At 45.8% G+C, this 21375-nt stretch overlaps 1 protein-coding gene across 1 annotated transcript; it reads left to right on the forward strand.

Annotated features, from left to right (window-relative positions):
• The first annotated feature begins 1463 nt into the window (after positions 1 to 1463).
• LOC107107022 (chromosome unknown open reading frame, human C3orf80) lies at positions 1464 to 8135 on the forward strand. Its single transcript, XM_015407233.1, has 2 exons — positions 1464 to 1527; positions 7220 to 8135. The coding sequence occupies exons 1-2, from the start codon at positions 1464 to 1466 to the stop codon at positions 8098 to 8100; spliced, it is 945 nt and encodes a 314-aa protein (XP_015262719.1). The 3' UTR covers positions 8101 to 8135.
• The last annotated feature ends 13240 nt before the right edge of the window (positions 8136 to 21375 follow it).

The raw sequence follows: 21375 nt of genomic DNA on the forward strand, positions 1-21375 counted from the left end.
TGTTATTTGAAACACAGTCAACAAACGGGAACCAACTGTCTACAAAACAGGATTGTTTCAAAGAGTTCTTCAAGAGGCCCTCAATGGCCAGAGAGAAACCAGCTTTAGCATTGTTAAACATTGTAAAACATTGTTGGCATTTGTTATTTGAAACACAGTCAACAAACGGGAACCAACTGTCTACAAAACAGGATTGTTTCAAAGGGTTGTCAGCACATACTGAGAAGAAACTTTATCTGTTACCATGATATTTTGGCAAACCCTTGCTTTGTTGATAGTATCCTATTAGTTTTCCAATTCTGGGCAATCAGGGTTTTGGCCGCTATCATCAATATGAAATAAGTTATAACTACAGCTTGGGTATTACTCTGTCGTCTCAGTAATTAAGTAAAATGGTCTCTGGTCTACAGGGGATGACACAGCCAACAATTTTTTCAACTAGCAGTACAATCCCCCCCCCCCCAAAAAAAATTGAACCACTTTTGGACACATCCACCAACAATGGATAAATGTGCCAGGGTGACCCCCATTCTGTTTTGAAAACTGGTCCTCTACATGCTGCTGTGAGAACTCCTGAAGCTTATACTGAGTCAGACTTTTGGTTTCTCGAAGTCTGTATTGTCTACTCTGACTGGCAACAGTTCTCCAGGTTCTCAGGCTGTGGTCTTTCACAGCCTCTATTATTTGATCCTTTTGCATGCAAAACAGCTGCCCTACCACTGTGCCAAGTCCCATTGAGTTTAATGGGATTCATTGCTTTGTAACACATTTCAGATGGGTAGCCGGTGTTAGTGTCATGTGGCAAAAACCAGCAAAGAATCTTGTGGCACATTAGAGACTACAGCCCCAATCACACGCAGAGGTTGCGGCGGGATACTCATGGATGCTGGGCAGTTTACGGGTGTGATCAAATGGGCACATCTGGCTAGTGTCACGCACCAGTTGTCAGCCCGTCACGTCCCGCTGAAGATCCGCAGTTAAAAGGTAGTGCTGAAATTCCACTACCTAATGGTTGCGATGGGCCACAGACGGACTTCCTCCGTCTGATCGCTCCAGCGCGCTCCCCTTGCCGCATTGAGGTGCGCCATCCCACCATCGCATCTGATTGCGTTCGGGCGGGTCAAAGTGCGCCGCCGCAAAAAGCCACGCCTCCCCCCGCGTTATCTGGCCCGTGTGACCGGGGCCTAAGTGTTATTTACTGCAGCTTAGGCTTTCTTGGGCCACAACTCACTTTGTCAGATGCATAAAACGGTTGCACAAGTAGATATGTATTCTGAGTACAAAGACAGGGGAGAAAAAATTAAATTACAAGCATCTTTCGGATTGCAGCTTTGTGACTTGTGCTTGCTTGACTGCACAGGCCATTTTAGGCTCTCATTTGTTCCTGAATACAGTCTGAAAGTATTCTCATCTTTGCTTTGCTTTCAACTCTGTCCTGAGAGAGACACATCTGGAGAGGCAACATGGCTGATTATGCTAACAAGATTCCAAAGATTGTAATTTTATCTTCCCTGGGACATCTTCAAAGTATAAACTTTCAGTACTTTTCTGGTGTTAGCAAGAGACTTCAAAAGGAATCATTCCAACTTCAAAGGACTTTCCTTCCTTGATAATGAAGAAATTTGGCCTGATCAGGGTTATCTAGAAACTTACTGTTGTCTCATCACTTGGCGGGACACAGTCTACTGAAGGGTCTTTGCCAAGCTGAGCAACTTAAATTTGGTTGCAAAAGCCATGGTTATCAGCATGGCTATCAGGACAGGCTTAGTCCTAATGACTACAATTGTACTTACTTCCAGGTCTGGGTGTGTAACCAGAGATCTCTCATGGAAAATTTTCAGCAACTAAGTATGGAGTTCGTAGGAGTTTGTGAGATGGCCCTGAAATGGCTTACCTAATTTCTCCAAGGTCAGGGACAGAGGGTAGAGCTAGGAGAGAGGGTGTCACCTAGATACCCCCTGGTGTGTGGGGCAATCCTCTCCCCAATGTTGTTTAACATCTATATGCGCCCCCTCGCCCACCTGGTGCAGAGTTTTGGGCTGGGTTGTCATCATTATGTAGACGACACCTAGCTGTACCTGTTGATTGACGGCTGGCCAGACACCGCCCCAGCTAACTTGGCTAAGGGGCTGGAAGCCGTGGTGGGATGGCTGAAACAGAGCTGGCTGAGAATGAATCCATCTAAGACAGAGGTTCTGTGGCTGGGAGGGGGGATTCACGGCTGTGGCACCAACTCCCAACTCTGTGTTGGCGTGCTGCCAACACTGGCAGCATCTGTGAAGAGCCTGGGTGTGTTTCTGGATGCCTCCTTAAGAACATGAGAGAAGCCAATGTTGGATCAGGCCAAAGGCCCATCCAGTCTAACGCTCTGTCACACAGTGGCCAAAAATACCAGGTACCAGGTCCTTATCGATGAAGGCCCAGATCACAAATGTTGCACGGCTGGCATTTATGCAGTTAAGCTAAATCAGGCAACGGGCCCCCTTCCAGGCTAGACTACTGTAACTTGCTGTATGTAGGGCTACCCTTGAGACTGATCCAGAAACTACAACTGGTCCAGAAAACAGCAGCAGGGTTCTTTTGGAACCACACAGACAGCACATATAGAACTGGTCCTCTGCCAGCTGCACTGGGTCCACACTAATACTGGATCAGGTACAAGTTTCTGGTATTAACCTTTAAGTCCCTAAACAGTCTGAGACCAACATATCTACAGGTCCACCTCTCCTGGTATACCCCCCAAAGAGCACTATACTCTGGGGAGAACCTTCTGGTGATCCCTGGCCCAAAAAAACATCCGGCTGTCCTTAACCAGAGCTTTTTTGGTCCTGGCCCCAACCTGGTGGAACTCTGCTGAATGACATCCATGCCCTGTGGGACCTATTGCAATTCTACAGGGTGTGTAAGGCAGGGATGCTCTTCCAGGCTTCTGGCTGAGGACAGCAACGGTCTCCATTTAGCCTGGTGCCTTCCTTCACTTGCATTTGCATATTGCCTGTATTGTGCTTATGATATGTTGCTTACCTGTATAAATATCTGTGCCTTTGAGAGCCAGAGGCTCATTGCTGTGTGTGTGTGTGTGTTGCTATGGACTGCAATGGCAGGCCTTGCACTCCGAGGTTGCCCACAGTGGGGGCCTTACAGGGATGCCTGCCATCAAGTATCTTGCTTGCCATGGAAATTTCCACTGCACCCTGGTCAAAAGCAGATGCCTGCTCTGGAATGTTGCAATGTGCCCCAGTACCAACGAGGTCACCATTTGGGGTACACATGGAGACGCTTGGATGAGCAACAGATCTGACCAGCAGTGATGGACGGTGGGAAGGAGTACAATTCCACCTCGTTATCTGGCTTGGCATCAAAGAGACAACATCTTTTATGGCTTGGGTACCCAACATCTGGCAGCAGCAACGAAGTTGCCAGGGAAACGGAGGTGCAACCAACACCAAATGGCCCCGCTTTGATGTAGGATAGAAGAATCTGCATATTACCCACTACCCCTCTTTGTAGGACGTCACCCCTGCCCAACCTATAGCCTAGGAGTAGAGGACGTAACATAAGTTTTATGGTAGACAGAGACTGCCCTGAAAAGCAGCTCTTAAAAGGAGAAACTTCCCTTTGTTCTCCGGCTAGCTCACCCTTACCCCTAGTTGCACTAAGGTGCTGCAGGTAACTCTTAAGTTTCCCGGAGTCGCGACCAGGGAGCGCGCACGTGGCTGTGGCTGGTCCCAGTCTTTGTGTGTCTAGAGTCCACCCGCTGTTGCCTTGGCTGCCCGTCTTGGAGGAGAAGATTTCTTCCCTCAGTTGGATCTCAGATGAGTATGACCGTATACCTTAGAGTCATCCCCTTTGTTTGATGCTTTTGTTATTTTTCATGCTTAATGTTTTCTTACTCTATTGTAACTGAGGAGCTTGTGTGAATTTGTGCGCATCTGTTTTTGGTATGTCTGAACAATTGCTTTAGTAAAGACAACTTGATTTTAACCCTAGCTGTTGTCTGTCTTCCTGGGACATAGCGGGCTTTCGACACGTGTCAAATCCGACCTCTGTATACGCAGATTTTGAACTCACGCACCGCCCGCCTCTGTACTCAGAGTCAATCCGGGCTCCCAGAACCGGTTCCGGTCCGGGTAACATCACCCCCATGGGGTAGGGTACAATCTGAAATTGTTTGAATTTTTTTGCACTGCTTACTGACTAATTGTTTTTAATAGACTTATGAATGTATCTACTGAATTGTTACATTGCTTTTAATTTATTATGAATGCATTTATTGAATTGTTGTTCACTGCCCTAATCCCTGTGCACAGGGGAGGGTGGACTAAAAGTTGAGTTTATAAATAAATAAATAAATAAATATCCAGGATACTACAGAAGAAAAGCCATGGCAATTGGATTAGTACAAAATCAAACATTTGTTCCCTAGATGCACCCTAAGAAAATCTACTGTGTGTCTTTCAAGGGACTTACAACCAAGTGAAAAATTTCACTGCTTCTGACTCCTTTTAGGCTGCATTTTTGCAATAAGAACTGATGAAAAGCCCTGCTGGATCAGACCAAAGCTGTGTCTAGTCCAGCATCCCGTTTCCCATAGAGGCTAATGGGATGTCCAAGGCAGAGGCTAAAGCCAACCCCTGTGGATGCCTCCCCCCAGCAACTGGTGTTCAGACATTCTGCCCCTATGAACATAGGTTTCAGAGGAGCAGACATGTTCGTCGGTAGCACAAAATAAAATAGGGGTCCACTGGCACTTCTAAGCTAGTGGCAGTAAGTTCCACAAGTTAATTATACCGTATATATTTGCCTGTCCTGAATCTTCTCCCCTATTTTGTGTCCCCAAGTTCTAGTGTTTTGGAACAGGGAAAGTTTCCTCTGCATTTTCTCCACACCACACAGCACTTTAAAACGTCACATCCCTTCTCTCCCTAAACTAAATCATCTTTTCTAAATGACAATGCCCTTGATTGATCTGAACACATGACTGGTAACAGTTGATTCTTGGAGTAAAGACAAGCAAATCCCTGTCAATTTAACTAAATGTTGTATGAAATGCTGTTCTGATGCCATCATCACCATGTTCTGTCCACCAGCACTAAGAGTACAATATCTCACCACAGCACACTGTTATAAGCACACTTTCCCGGGAGAAGTCCATTGAGTAGGTTTGTGTAGGATTCTCAATAGACCAGCTAAGGGTTGCCCTGTTAATCAAGCTAGCCTCATTTATTTATTTACTCAGTTTATACGGCACCTTTCTCTCCAATGGGGACTCAAAAGCAGTTTACAGCATTCTCTTCTCTTCCATTGTACACTCGGTTACGGATATCTGGAAGACATTTTTGGTATTGGTTAAAATTTACTGCTTTTCTTTTAAAAAAACCAACAGGCCTTCCTTAATTTCTTTATTTTTGGAGCTGCTGTAAATTTGTGCTTATTTCAATTATTCGGTCCTGCTTGTGATACGAGAGGGGCTAAGTACATTGATGTTTTTAAATATACAAATATCCCTTTGTGTTCAAGGTTATTGTAAATATTTTTGCCTGAAAACACCTCTTAATACATCACAGGCCTCTTGCAAAGAGTGATGTAGCAAATGCAATTTTAATGAGTTCACAAAACCTCAAAGAAGTTTTACCCTGTAGATTGCTGTGCTAAAAGATACCTACCTGGGTCAGCACGCTGGTAGAAAGGCAGTCAGAAGAGGAAAGGCGAGCGAGGTCATTGTAGAGACAAGAGGGTTACAAGCCCTAGTTCTGTGGCTTCTTCACCCCACCTTCACATCTCTTTCTTATCATACCCCAGACTTTCAGTGCTTCAATGATCACCCTCAGCTAACCAAAGGTCTTCTGTTCTCTTTAACAATTCTGCCTGCTTTCCTTTGCCACCCCTTATACCTGGCCAGTTTGGTGTAGTGGTTAAGTGTGCGGACTCTAATCTGGGAGAACCGGGTTTGATTCCCCACTCCTCCACTTGCACCTGCTGATGTGACCTTGGGTCAGTCACAAGCTCTGGCACAGCTGTCCTTGAAAAAGAGCAGTTTCTGTCAGAGCTCTCTCAGCCCCACCCACCTCACAGGGTGTCTGTTGTGGGGAGGGGAAGGGAAAGGAGTTTGTAAGCCGCTCTGAGACTCCAAGTGAAGGGCGGGGTATAAATCCAATCTCCTCCTCCTCCTCGTCCCCGGAACATCTTCATGATTGCTACCTCTTCCCTCAGATTTCCTTCTCAAACTGCATTTTTTTCCTCAGGAGGGCCTTGGCTTTACCCCTTTACTCCTCACTTCAAATTCAGTTCAACTGGAGCCACTCAATATTTGGCCCTTGGCTGTCCCCAACCTCCGCCATTTCCTCCTTTCTCTCTCTGCTGTTTAGTTATCTTTATTCAGGGGTGGAAGTCAGTTAAATTTCTTACTGGCGCTGTCTTTTTTGGGGGTGGGGGTGGGGACAAAGCAGAAGATGGGACATGCCACCTCAGCCACTTTGTTTTTCCTTCCTGCCCTTCCGGGTCCCTTCATCATCTCCAGACCCCACTGTCTAAATTTAGGACGTCAGCTTCTCTGCGTGATGACCTGTCTTCTGTGTATTTGTACAACGCTCTTTGCCTAAAATTTCTACAGTACATTCTTCTAGTATTGTGTAAAGTGCCAGTCATTAATGGCATAATTAATAATAACAACAATAAAGATGACAACGCAGGCACGATGTTTAATGTCTTGATGCGGGGCCGTTCTTGCAGTCCCCTTTTCCTTTCCAGAAAAGACAAGACTCCATCCATCCTCGGCCTGATCATGCAGGCAGGAATCCAGCCAGAAAAAAGGGCGGGGGGAATATCACAAGCCTCCCAAACTCCCTAATGGAAGAGGAGCTGCATTAAGCCCATTAACATCAGCCAAATGGTTATCATCAATTTTTAATCAGAAAATAAACCCCAGAAATATGGTAAGCAAATCCCAGCAGCAAGTAAATTTAAATAACGGTCACAGGGAAATCCAATCACTTAAGCAAAGGAACTTCAACCAACCGAGGGAAAGGCGGGGGGGGGGGGGGGAGGTGAGGAAAGATGCTCCTTTCCCTTGACAAAGGGAAGGACGGACAGCTATATTAATAAAGATTAAAGCGCTGCAAAAGCAGCCAGCCGAGCGGGCCCGTTTAACCCCTTCCCCGCCGGCCGCCTCCGCCGACTGCAAGACAACATGCCAGACTTTCCCGCCTCACGCTTGCAGGAGGACCCAGCCAGGGAAGCTGCTTTTGCAAGCAGGTCTCGGTGCCCGGCAAGGCAGCAACCCGGAGGCGGACCCCTGGGCTAAAAGCAGGGGCTCAGGAGCGCCTGGAGGATCCCTCAGCGCCTGCCTGCACCACCATTGCCTTTGCCCAGGGGCCGCCGCCGCAAAGCCCCGCCAAGAGTTGCCACCAGCAAGATGGGAGTTTGCCAGGAGGCGTGAGGGGCAAGCAGAGTGGAGGGCGAGGGGGATGGCGGAGGGCAACGCGGGCTGGCTTCCTCCTCCTCCCCGCACTCGCCTCTGCTGACTCGCGGGCCCGAGGGGGGGGGGGGGGAGGGGGGGGCAGCTACGGCAACTTCACCTCGGCCGAGTTCAAGTGCTGCCAGCTGCCCTTCCACACCTTCCTCGACAACGTGGGCTGGTTCGTGCGCAAGCTCTCCGGGCTGCTCATCCTGCTGGTGCTCTTCGCCATCGGCTACTTCCTGCAGCGCATCATCTGCCCCAGCCCGCGCAGGCACAGCCGGCGGCGCCCGCGGCCCGGCCACGGAGGCGACGAGGATGACGAGGAGGAAGGAGAGGACGACGACGGCGACTTGGACTCCCCCGGCGGCAGGGGCAGCGGCACCCCGCTCAACGTGACGGCCGCCACCTCGCAGGACTCGCTGCTGGACAGCCGGAGCCGCGACCCGCCGCCGCCGCCGCCTCTCCTGCACGTGGTCTCGCCCGTCTTCTTGCAGCTGCCCAGCTACGAGGAGGTGAAGTACTTGCCCACCTACGAGGAATCCATGAGGCCGCAGCAGCCCCTCGTCTTGCCCGTCACCAGCCTGGCCACGGGCACCGGCAGAGGCCACGCCGAGCCGGACTGCTGGGCCGGAGGCAGCTGAGCCGTCGGGGGCGCTTGCCGGCGCACACCCCTCTCGCCCGCCCGGGGGAAGTGGATTCGCAGCCCCAGGGAGAAGGCGCTGCCCACGTGGCTGGCCGGCCGGGGGTGGGGGGAAAGCGCCGTTTCCCGGAGAGCTTTGAAGACGCTGGGTGGGGAAGGGAGTGGGGTGGCGGGGGCCCTTCGCTCCTTGCCGAGTTGCACACTGAAGAGACTGACGCTGTCGCCGGGAAAAAGGAAGGAAGGAAGGAAGGGGCGACTCTCACTGGGGCAAACGCCAACACGCGCCCACCAGTCCCCCAACCCCGCCGTCCTGGCCGTCGGCGAGACGCTGATGATTGTATGTCTTATCATAAGTGCCTAGGAGTTGAATGTGTGAAAAGGCGTGTTCGGGTGGACCTCCTCGGGAGGAGAATCTGTGATTTGCCTTTCCCTCTTCTCCCCCCGCTCTTGTCTGTCTTGCGGGGATGCCTTGTTTTGTTTTCTGACACCATATCTTGCCGCAGATTAAAATGCTGGAAGACATCGGATGTGATTATTTTCCTTGCGACCAGTGCAGCTCAGATTTTTCTCCGTCGTTTCTCTCTTGCGAAGGAAATGGGTGGCGGCTGGGTCCGCGTGGATTTAAGCTTCTGTTTCTTGCAAGTCTTTGAGTCAGTGGGTGTTACCGCTGTCGGAGAGGGAGGGGGAGGCGTGTTGACAGAAGAAAGTGTGCGGTTTTTTTTTTTGGGGGGGGGTCCTTGGAATACTGCCTTTCCATTTTGAAAGGAATTAGGGATGACTGAACTGAAGGATTCAATGTGTTCCCCCCCCCCTTGGTTTTTGGAAATTCGTTGAAGAGCTTTCTCTGTAGTTAAAGTGAACTGGAGTTCTGTGGCATTTAAAGACTAACAAAGTTTTGATCCAGCGTAAACTTCCACGAACCAGAGATGCTTAAGCAAACTGTGTTAGTCTTTAAGGAGGCACAGGACTCCTGTTTATTATCGTGGCAGTGATGAACACCGCTGCCCCCCTCCCACAATTCCCTGTAGTTCATAATTCATCCTTCCACTTTTGGTTACTTTAAGGAGCAGTTTGAGGCTTTCTAACCTCACAGATTTTTATTCTTGCCCTTACGCTTGAGTGATGTGCTTTCCCATACCATGGGAAAATGTGGCTTCACTACAGCAGGATTCATTCATTTTGTTACATCATTTATACCCTGCCTTTCCTCCCAGTGGGGACCTAAAACAACTTACGTCTTTTCTGTGCCTCTGCATTATCCACACAACAACCTTGTGCAGTAGGTTACAGTGAGACTGCCATAGCAGAGTGGGGGTTCGAGCTTAGGATCTTCCACTACACCCATACTGGCTAGTAAGGACATCACTTAAAATGGGGGGGGGGGAGAGAATGTGCACTCCCAGACAGAGTTCACACATTCCAAAGGGGAAAAAATAAATTACTAAGGGCCTAGAATTCAGGAATGCGGTCACTTTTCTAGGCTATCTAAAGTATCCCCCATTGGAACGCTGCATTGTTTTGGTCTTTCTATCAGAAGAAGGGTTGCAGCCTAGACTGGTATGCTGTATGTCAATTTACTTAGGGGACACATGTAGCAAGAGGTGCCTGCAGGAAAGCCTTTGTTAAGGCATTATTGTTTCATCTCTCTATGTGTGTCTCTCACACACAGAGACAGTGCTCTGCAGTATAATAAGAATTACAGTACTGGTCTCGCAGGATGACTGAGCCCATCTGCTCTTAGTATAACTCAATGGGCTGTTGTGAGGATAAAACAGAGGAGGGGAGAAGGGTGTGTGGCCTAATGGGCAGAGTGTTGGGCTAAGAACTGGCAGGACCATGTTTGAATGCCCCATTCAAGCATGAAAGCTGGCCAGGTGAGGTTGGGTTCATGACAGTCCCTCAGCCTAACCCACCTTGACAGGGTTGCTGGCAGGGCCGGCTCACCCACTAGGCGAACTAGGCATTCGCCTAGAGCACCGGGCCCTGGATGGGGCGCCAAGCTGTGCCTCCCCCCTCCTCTGGCAGGGGGGGGGAAGAGGCAGTGGTGGCAGCAGCAAAAGGGTGGCTGGCTCCAGAGGTCTCCAGGTCTCCAGGCCCCACCGGGAGGTTGGCATCTGCGCCACAAGGCAGCCTCGCCTAGGGCGCAGAAACACCTTGAGCTGGACCTGCTTGCTGTTGTGAGGATTAAGCGGAGGAGGGGAGAACAAAGTGAAAAGCCATTTTGACTCCCCGACCAGGAAGAAAAGCGGGATATAAATTTAGAGGAGAAGAATGACGATGCAAGCCACTTCGGGCCCACACTGGGGAGAAAAATTGGATATAAATATTTAAATTGAGCTGGATGACGGCTCCTCTGGTTCAAGGAGCTTCAGCCTCAGGTAGGCTGTGTGCCAGTGGCTACGAGGAAAAAGCTACACAGCAATTTCCAGCAGCGCCCAAGAGCCAATTGGCTATATTCATCGACCCCTAGACTCCTTTATTTGGAACCAGTTCCGTGGATATCTGTTGAACTTTCTTCCCAAGGCTGGCTCTCCTTTGTATCCCAAGACTACAGCAGTTGCTTGGAAATGCTGTGGAACTCTGGCATATTGCCAACAGAATACCCACAGGATTGCCTGTGCGTGTTGTGCAACTGATGAAGCAGGCTCCAGTTCTTGCAAGCTTTTGCTAGAATAGAAGCTTAGTCTTTAAGGTCCTACACCATCCCTGCTTAATGATGATGTACACTGTTTCGCACAGCTACTCTTCTGGAATTAGTCTACACAAGTGACGTTAACATGGAATTCACACTGTATTTATTTAATTCATTCATATTCCACCTTTTTCTCCAGGGGGGAGCCCAAGTGGCTTGCATCATTCTCTTCTGCGCCATTTTATGCTCGCACAACCCTGTAAGGCAGGTTAGGCTGAGAGTGTGTGACCGGCCCAAGATCACCCAGCAAGCTTCTGTGGCATGAATGGGGATTTGACTAGGACAGTTCCCAGCAGTGGGTGACTGGCAGCACTGTCCTAAGCATGTTTACTCAGAAGTAAGTCCCATTGAGCTCAGTGGGGCTTACTCTCTAGTAAATGTGCTCAGGACTGCAGCCTGACTGTGTTCAACTACTGTGATTGGAGCTGCACATAAGTAACTTGATAGAACTGTTCAGGATTATAGCCCCATCAGTTTGCTTGTTTGCACTGGTTTTGAAAAATGCCTAGTGTGGCATGAAATTGCCTTTACTAAGGGTCTAACTATATTACACGTATATGCATTTAAACCAAAGCCCAAGACTTTGGTTCAAAGCTATAGGCACAGGAGAAAGTATATTTCTTTCCCTGCTGCTGCTTTGCTTTGGTCATGCATATATGCATGCAACATGTAATTCGGCTTCAAGGATCAATGCTAAAACGTTGTGTGTGTTTGGACTTGGATTTTAAGTAGCGTCGTCCCCCCCCCCCCCCCGGCCTTTGAACGAGGTGGTGGTGGGCAGTTTCCTAGTAAAATGGAGAAGTCAGAACATGGACAGGAGAGTATTTGAAAAGATAGCACTGCAGGAAAGGGAAAAAAAGATTTTCAGTTTCAGAGTTCTGCAGTAATGTGCTGGCTTGAGAACTGTAGCCACAGGATGGACTTCGTAGCTCAGACAGAAAAACAATCTAGTTTTAAAGAATGGGATAATCCAGAGCAAGTGAACTGTGGATTATACTGTTAATATTTCTAATGGTGAAACTTCAAATTTTTGATTGCTCTTTCAACTGAATACTGACATAACGCTTTGCATCTATGGATGGATTGATGTTTGGAATTGTTTCTGCTGGTGCATGTACCTCAAAATGTCCCATTGAATAGGAAGCGTGGCTTACATTGTGCTGTCTTTGGCCTATAGCTCCACCCATTTCGGGCCATGAAAAGGTATTAGATCACATTAGGCACAAGGGGTTCTGGGTCATTCTGGGAGTGCGTCTGCTAGGGTGCCAGCCTGCTGAAAAAGATCGTAAGTTTGAGCTGCTTCTGGTTAGGCCAGTGCTGAGCACAAACTGGCTGCGTGCCCAGACAGCAAGTCACAATTCTTTGCAATGCCGCATTATGGAGCACATTTGGGTTGCACAGGACACCCGTCAGGGTAGTCTGAAGCTGTAAGGAGCAACTGAAGATCACTCCAGATTCTGTGAAGTTAGTCCTGAGACTGAGTCTTGGTGGTGGGGAAGTGCTGTGAAGTCACAGCCGACTTATGTTGACCCTCTGGAAGCAAGAGATGGACAGAGGTGGCTTGCCATTGCCTGCCTCTGTGTAGTGGCCCTGGACTTCCTTGGTGGTCTTCCATCCATGGATTTACCAGGGCTGTCCCTGCTTAGCTTCTGAGATCTTACAAGATTGGGTAACCTGGACCATCAAGGTCACAGCAGAGATTGAGTCTTAGCTTCCCCCCCCCTCTTACGGGCTCAGAGGTATTTGAAAAAAGAAGGGCTGGTGTATTCTGAAGCATGCTATCTAAAATGTGCCTGTTTCTTTCCTCAGCTTGGGAGAAACCAGTTCTGTGGGCTGGAAACAGAAATTGGTCATGTAGAGCAATTGACTTTCACATCATTCCCTCCTGTTCCTTCAGTGTTCCTCCATGTACTTACCTTTGGTACTGCAGTGGCTTATAACTTCCTTACCATTTGGAAAATATGGAGAGATGGGCAATGTAGATGAGGGCTAGTTGTTAACTTGATTACCAGGGTTGTTGGTGGAAAGTGTTGTCAAGAAGAAGAAGAGATTGGATTTATACCCCACCCTTCACTTGGAGTCTCAGAGCAGTTTACAATCTCCTTCCCTTTCTTTCCCCATAACAGACACCCTGTGAGGTAGGTGAGGCTGAGAGAGCTCTGAGAGAACTGTTCTTGAGAGAACAGCTCTGAGAGAACTGTGGCTTGCCCAGGGTCACCCAGCAGCTGCATGTGGAGGAGTGGGGCATCAAACCCAGTTCTCCCAGATTAGAGTCCACGCTCCTAACCACTACACAAATAGGCTCTCTGCTGATTTATGGCAGTCTGATGGGGTTTTCAAGGCAAGAAATGAACAGAAGTGGTTTGCCATTGCCTGCCTCTGCATAGCAAACTTGGACTTACCTGGTGGTCTCCTATCCAAGAACTAAGCAGGGGTGACCCTTCTTTGTGAGATCTGGCAAGAGTGGGCTAACCTGGGCCATCCAGATAAGTGCCAACCACGGTAACCTCATATTTATTTATATGCTACAACACTTTTTTTAATAGCTTAAAAATGAGAAGAAACTCTGAAAAAATTAGGATTAAGTTTTATGGTAATAATAATTAGAAAGTATAGTCATTAAACTATAAAGCCCCTGAAGGCTGGAAAATAAGTTTGGTGCCGAAATTTCTGGGTTGGCTCATAAAGCTGAGGAAAATTTGTCAAGACCTGATTTAGGATGAAAAAAATATCCAGAGCTGCTTTAATTTGTAGATGTTTTCAGCAGAAATAAAGCCCAGGTACCCAAAGGTCTCCAGCTGGGACCCTAAAGCTCTCTTGTTTATCATTCAGTTTGGGGGTTACAGCATTCCCTCTAAACTCCACAGTGTTTTGAGCAGAAATTCTACCTCATGAGCAAAAAACCCTAGTAGCATTAAAGTTGTCTATATTTGACTCTTGCATAAATTATTTTTAGATTATTTCCATAACCTTGTAAAAATTTCAGAATTAATGTAAACTATATTTAAACTATATTTTAAGAATAATTTAAACATTATAAGAGAAAACAGGTCAAATTTCATTATACCAAATTTTGTCCTCTACAGGCCTCCGGAGGACAGGTCTACCCACCTGCTCACTTCTTCAGATACCCTTTCACAAGTTTTGTTAGTCTTTAAGCTATAGGAGTTCACCTTGAGGCTCCATCCCAATCTTGAACCCATAAATGTTACTTGAGAAGTAGTGGACTACAGAATTAAGCTTTTACATCTTAAAGATTTTTGTTCTAGCTAAAAGATAAAGATGGTTTTAACATTTTAAGAATGTTACTGCTTTCTAAACAAATGGTGTTTTTTTTCTTCCCAGGAGCAAACTATGGGGAAAAAAATATATTCTGCCAGTTCCCAGTTTGGTTTGAAGTTGACTGTGGCAGGCACCTGTTGGCCAGTGTCCATAACACTGCAACCTATATGCATAAGCCTCCCAAGAGCAGTTCCGTGACATTCTGTGAAATGTTTTTGAAATTTTTGGGGGGCAGGGTAGTAAAATGAAATGGTTTTGGAGGGAGTAAAATGAAACTGCCCTCAGTCCAGGCTAGTCTGATCTTGGAAGCTAAGCAGGGTTGGCCCTAGTCAGTATTTGGAAGGACCAAGGAACACCAGGGTCGTTATGCAGAAGCCGGTGATGGCAAACCATCTTTAAGTGTTTGCCTTGGAAACCCCATGGGGTTGCCAAAAGTTAGCTGTGACTTGACAGCCAAAAATACACCACCTTATTATTTTAAAAATAGACAGCTTGATTGGTACATAATGGGTGGGGAAAATCTCTGTGCTAATATATCTCTTTGCTAAGGGGGAACAATTCATTAGTCCTGAGTTTAGCTTTCTGATATGTATATCCCTGTAACATAAATGGTAAAGGTGGATTCAAGCGAGTGAAAAACCTTCCGGGACTGTCCTCAAAATTCCTTCACCCTAATGATTCTGTACAGTGAGTCTACTTAATAGTTCATGAGAGATTTTTTTTTCAACATTATAAATGGCCTTCACTCGCCATTTTATCTTCCTTAGCTTTTTTTCAAATGTACCCTTTCTAAGCTCCTCTTTTGGCTTGTGGTTAGATATAGCAGTACATTACAGTATTTCAAACATTAGTCTTCCTTTCTTTGTGCTAATTATTGCACTTATTAGATGAAAGCATTTTAGAAGAACTATCCTCTTTGAAAACAATGATCTAGAGCATCTGAAACAAATTGTGTACTGGGAGGGTGAAAAATTCATGCTGAGGAGACCTGAAATGGTCCCCATTATGGCTTCATTAGTTACTTTCCTGCAATTACAATGCACCAGCAGTAGAGCCAATTACTTCATTGTTGCAAAAGAAGTGCTTTCCTAATCATAAGTGGAAACTAGAGGAGGCAAAACCGAGAAACACCACCACCTCTGTTGTTTCAGTTCCTACAGTTTGCAAGCTGAAAGCATAAACATTTAAATACCAGAATAGTCAAGAATAATAACTACCAATTAAACAAACAGACAAGGAAAATAGTGGTGGGCGGGAAGGGCTGCTACAGAGGACTAGGACAGAAAAAATTGCCCTGATGTTGGTAGGACCAGAAAAAGTCTAGACTTTCCCATCCATACAGCAGGTACCCCAGCTGTTCTGTGATCTTACATAAAAGATCATAGTCTGGTTGGAAAGCCTGCTTGAGTAAATGCCTTCCTTAATGGGGCATTAGAGACATCAGCTAAATAACGGGGGGAAATTATTTTTCTTAAACCGAGGATACCGAAGGGAAAATTTGGATTGGCGAACCTGGTTAATATCATGTAGAGCAGGGGTGTCAAACATATGGCCCGCAGGCCGGATCTGGCCCCTGCAGGCTGCTATCTGGCCCACCAGCAACAGGCTCTCTGCTGCTTCATGCTCCTGCTTCCTGTTTCATGCATCGGAGCTGGCTTTTGCCCAGTCTCTCCTGTTTCCTGCTTCACAGGGGAGAAACAAAGCCAAGCCTCCGTTCCCTCGATTTACTGAGGGCTCCTCCCCCTCTGTGGAGGGGAGAGAGAGAGAGAGAGAGAGTCCCCTGGCTCTTTTAAGAAGACCAACAACGTTTTATTCCAGGTATAAGCTTTTTTTAAAAAGATTTTTTTATTTTCATACTACAAGACTAACAACTACAGAGACTAACAACACTACAAGTACTACAACACTAGACTAAAGCCTAAGCTATACAAGGATCATACAAAAAGAGTAATCATTAGCTTAAACAAAGTTCCCTTTATGTTATAATTATTGGAATGGTGCATTTCTTATCGCTTTTCTACCAACTAATGTTTAAAAAATTAAACCAGGTAAGTATGGCTTAAACAATTTAACTTTCAGAGTGTAGATTAGGAGGAATTAGTTGATCTAGGATTGCTGGAGGATCTATATATGTGGTTGTTGATGCCAGAGAATGGTTTTTCAGGTTCAGGATACCCTTCTTACATCCAGTTAAACCAGGCTTCGGGAATAACCTCAGAATTTTAGAGCTTCTAAGATGTCTTTGAAGCTTGGTTTCTAGCTCTGAAATATCACAGAAAAGCAGGTTTATGAGGAACCACAGGAATGACATTGAAAAGCTGGAAGATGCATGACAGCAATATGATGCTGTGTGGAAATTGGGGAAAAACCTGCTTCCCATCATCAGCAAAGCTGGACCAAATACCCAGTGTGGAAGCAACCCAAGAAGTTCACTATCTACACTGAGCATAAGGCCTAAAACTAGATCATGATTGAGATGAAACTTCAAATAATGGAAAATTTGCTTTTATTTTTATTTTTTGTAACCCCCGAGGGGGATATTTTTAATTACATTTTCTAATAACTACATACTAAAAACTACATACAGAAAATCCAGGGAAGGGGAACTACATTTATGGGAGAAAGTAAAGAAAACCCTCTAAAAACCCAAGAGATGGTGATCATACATACGTTTACAAATTTACCTTTAAACTTAAACATAAGTTAACTTTAGTTGAAAATGATCATCTATCTAATTAAACATAAGTGCTTCATCAACATTTCTAATTTCATAAAAAGATTGTAGAACGATATACAATAAGCTTTTTAAGTATTCCAGAGCACATTAACAATCTATTTTCTCCCTTTCTGTATCTCAACTGATAACCTTGTTTAGGACCCGCCCCCCCCAATTTAGAGTCAGAGTCTTTCTCAAAGGATCCAGCCTCTCCTTCTTCTTCACTCTCTTTGGCATCATCGGTCACATCTTCTGTTGGACTGCTATGTTGACGCAAAAATTCCCAAGCCTTTTCAACAGTCAATCCTTTCTTTACCATTTGCATATCTGAAGATTAGTCCCCCTGGTGTTAACCATCTGTAGGCCAGCAGCTCTGCAGGACTGAGCGATTAATAAATCAAAATATATTATTATATTGTAGAAATAGAGCCAAGTCTCTCTATTTCCTTCTTTTCCTTCTTATCTCAAATGGAACATCTTTCAGTATTCTTATATCTTTGTCTTTTATCTTCAAGGTAGCTCCATTGGATGCTTTCAGTAGTTGGTCTCTCACTTTTCTTCGAGAGAATCCTATTGTAACTTCCCCTGGCAGATTATTCTTTCTGATAATTTCTGAATACGAACTATTGACTGTTATCTATTTCACTTTGAAGTTGATCCAATGTCATCTCTGCCATGGGCGCGAGAGCGTCGCCAACAATCTGTCTTAGATTCTCTCCTTTCTCTTCCTGGATACCTTGAAGTCTCAAGACATAGCTTGCTCTTTCCATTTGAAGCTGTAATACTCGAGACTCTTCGATTTGACACTTTTCCCCCAGTGCCTGCAGTTTTTTGTCCATCTTTTTTGAGTTGGTATCAATCTCTTTAAGCTCCTGCTCCATTTATTCGATTTTCTCGTGTTTGCAGCCATTTGCGCTTGTTGTGTGTCCAGTATGTGTCAATTGCTGTGATTTTCTCCAGCAGAGGGCGAAGTGCTTCCGACAAGAGCCTTTGAAGTTCCGCTGTTGAGTCCTGTCTAGGAACAGAACTCGCAGGGCTGGAATTTCCGGGGAGAAGCTTTGCTTTCGCTTGTTTATCTCTAGAGTCCTTCACCATTAGCGGCGCCATATTTGAGAATTGTTTACTTTTATCAAACGTTTGTCAACGTCTCTGGAAGTTCTTTTGTAATGCGGTAAGCTCTTACAGTCTCTTTATTTTATTCCGGTTGCTTTTTGTAGTAGCCCCCCCCTTCATAGCTAAAATTGCCTGTAAACAGTTCTTAACGGAGGGGAGTCCCCTCCCCCCCACATTTTCGTTCGGGAGAGTCATGCACTTTTTCACTGTTCTTGCTTATACTTAAACTCACATTTTCAACGATTGCTTGCTTGTATTTAATATCGCTTGATCACCAAACGCTTGCTCCGGTGTGCTGATCTTGTTCCCATACGGGACACTCCACGGTGGGACCGTCGGGGCTTGGAGTAGCCCCCCCTCGCCAGCTTTTCTCACAGCGGGGAAACTCTCTAGCGCCCCATGGCTGGGAGCCCATCTCCCGGGCTCCTGGGGTGGCACGGACAATTGCACCCCCTCCTAGCCGTGGGCGCTGGCAGACTTCTCCCGGAGGTCCGGGAGAAAGCTACTGCCATGGCGATCGCCGAAAACCGGAAGTCGAAATTTTGCTTTTAATAAGGAAAAAGTACTTGGTTCTGCAAAATGCTGATAATTCTAGTTTGTAGTTACAACCAAAGAAAGCTAAGTTGATCTTAACCCATTAACAAATCTGAAGTATGGTTGTGAAGGTCTAGATTTCGTATTTCGGCAGAAGGGATAAGGTGGGAAAAACTGATGACATGATTAAACCTTAATCCGCAAAATATTCAAAATTACTTTAATGAACAGCATGCATAATTAAGAGCATTTGTTATGACAATTTTTGCACCTAACAGAGCTTCCCCAATGGTGTTCCTGAAGAATAATCACGTGGTCCGAACCATTGTACCCATTTGTAAGACTGGCCCCTCTTCTGCTTTATGTTGTGGTGCATACCCTACAGCAGCAGTCCCCAACCTTATCAATATACTGACCCACAAGCCCAAATTTACTTGATTTGGCACCTTAGGCAAACTATGACCTTGGCACCCATCGAATTCTACATTGTTTTTGAGATGTTTTTGAGAAACCAACAAACATTGTGCAGAGGGCACACCATGAACCCCAAGCAAGTGGCACTCTGACATACAAAGCCTTTGCATATGGAGTTACAGTCCAGCCTTTGGCCACCCTCTATTACTCCCTCTAATCCTCCCCCCAAGATTCTAAAAAACTCACTCTGGTAACCATTAAGATATATTTTACTTGATCAACATGTATGTGCAGTGAAGAAAACTACTAACTAATGTATAACATGGAAGACACCGTTTCCAGGGTCAGGTCTTGGTTTCCAAAATACTTTCAGCGGCTTCGTGGCCCACTTCCAGGTCCTGGCCCCACAGGTTGGGAAACACTACCCTCCAGAATAGACATTAAAATGATTGTATCTCTTCATAATTTAAGGAGAAGGCTGACATTAAAATGACAACAGTTGGCCTCACATGAGGAGACATGTGAGGAAGAAACTGAAAGAAAACATAGAAAGGGTCAAAACCATTGGGGAAGCTTGGAAACTATTTAAAAGTACAGTCCTAGAAGCTCAGAAAAAAATATATACCGCAGGTTAGGAAAGGCACAAATAGGTATAGAAAAAAGCCTGCATGGTTAACAAACAAAGTAATGGAAGCTGTAAAAGGTAAGAAGGATTCCTTTAAGGATTCCTTGACATCAATACCGGTTGAGTTGGTGGAAACTGTTAAGGAAAGAATTAGTAGGCACATTGATGAACAAAAACTATTGAGGTGGACTCAGCATGGGTTCTGTAAGGGAAGATCTTGTCTCACTAACCTGTTAGTGTTTTTTGAGGGAGTGAACAAACATGTGGACAAGGGGGACCCAATAGATGTTGTTTACCTTGACTTCCAGAAAGCTTTTGATAAAATTCCTCATCAAAGGCTCCTAAGTAAGCTCAGTAGTCATGGGCTAAAAGGACAAGTCCTCTTGTGGATCAAAAACTGGCTAATTAATAGGAAACTGAGAGTGAGTATAAATGGGCAATTTTTTCAGTGGAGGGTGATAAGCAGCGGGTTCCACAAAGATCAATACTTGGTCCGATGCTTTTTAACTTGTTTATTAATGATTTGGAGTTGGGAGTAAGCAGTGAAGTGGCTAAATTTGCAGATGACATGAACTTGTTCACGGTGGTGAGAACCAGGGAGGATTGTAAGGCACTCCAAAGGGATCTGTCAAGGATGGGCGAGTGGGTGTCAACATGGCAAATGGGGTTCAATGTGGCCAAGTGCAAAGTGATGCACATTGGAGCCAAAAATCCTAAATATAAGTACACATTGATGGGGTCCAAACTGGCAGAGACTGACCAATAGAGAGATCTTGGAGTTGTAGTAGATAACTCAATGAAAATGTTGAGATAGTGTGCAACTGCAATAAAAAGGCCAATGCTATGCTTAGGAAGGGAATTGAAAACAAATCAGCCAGTATCATAATGCCCCTGTATAAATCAATGGTGTGACCACATTTGGAGTACTGTGTATAGTTCTGGTCACCACACCTCAAAAAAGGAATTACAGCATTGAAAAAAGTGCAGAAAAGGGCAACTAGAATGATAAAAGGGTTGGAACACTTTTCCTATGAAGAAAGGTTAAAGCGCTTGGGGCTCTTTAGCTTGGAGAAACGACAGCTGAGGGGAGACATGATCAAGGTTTATAAGATTATGCATGGGATAGAGCAGGTCGAGAAAGAAGTACTTTTCTCCCTTTCTCACAGTACAAGAACTTATGGGCACTCAATGAAATTGCTGAGCAGTTGGGTTAGAACAGATAAAAGGAAGTACTTCTTCACCCAAAGAGTGATTAACACATGGAATTCACTGCCACAGGAGGTGGTGGCAGCTACAAGCATGGACAGCTTCAAGAGGGAATTAGATAAACATGGAGCAGAGGTCTATCAGTGGCTATTAGCCACAAGGTATAGATAGGAACTCTCAGGCTGGGGCAAGTGATGCCCCTTATTCTTGGTGCTTGGGGGGGGGGGCAACAGTGGGAGGGCTTCTAGTGTCCTGGCCCCACTGCTGAACCTCCTGATGGCACCTGGTATTTTTGGCCACTGTGTGACAGAGTGTTGGACTGGGTGGGCCATTGGCCTGATTCAACATTGGCTTCTCTTATGTTCTCTCCTGTAACCATTTGGGACATAGAGTAAATTCCTGTAACCAGGCTTTCAGCCACTTCCATTTTTCAGAGTACACTAGAGAAATATGATGATCAGATCAGATTTACCATCCCATAGCGGCACAACTGTCTCACCAATTAAAAGGGGAATTGATAAAGAAGTAGGTGATGTCACTGCACCACACAGATTTAATTGTGTTTGCCATTAGACATATGAAAATAGCCACAATGCTTGCTGTAGGATCTAGTAGTCCATTCTGAGACTCTGTTTCTTTTACTTCTTCACATAATTCATTTATTACATTTACCAGGACTAAGATATAGCAACAG

The sequence above is a fragment of the Gekko japonicus genome, unplaced genomic scaffold (assembly GCF_001447785.1).
Source record: "Gekko japonicus isolate JY-2015 unplaced genomic scaffold, Gekko_japonicus_V1.1 scaffold17, whole genome shotgun sequence".
NCBI classification, from domain to species: domain Eukaryota; kingdom Metazoa; phylum Chordata; class Lepidosauria; order Squamata; family Gekkonidae; genus Gekko; species Gekko japonicus.

Coding starts and splice junctions, on each gene's coding strand:
- LOC107107022 (XM_015407233.1), top strand. CDS start 1,464: ATGGCTGATTATGCTAACAAGATTCCAAAGATTGTAATTTTATCTTCC. Junction 1,528..7,219: donor TTCCCTGGGACATCTTCAAA/GTATAAACTTTC, acceptor TCACGCTTGCAG/GAGGACCCAGCCAGGGAAGC.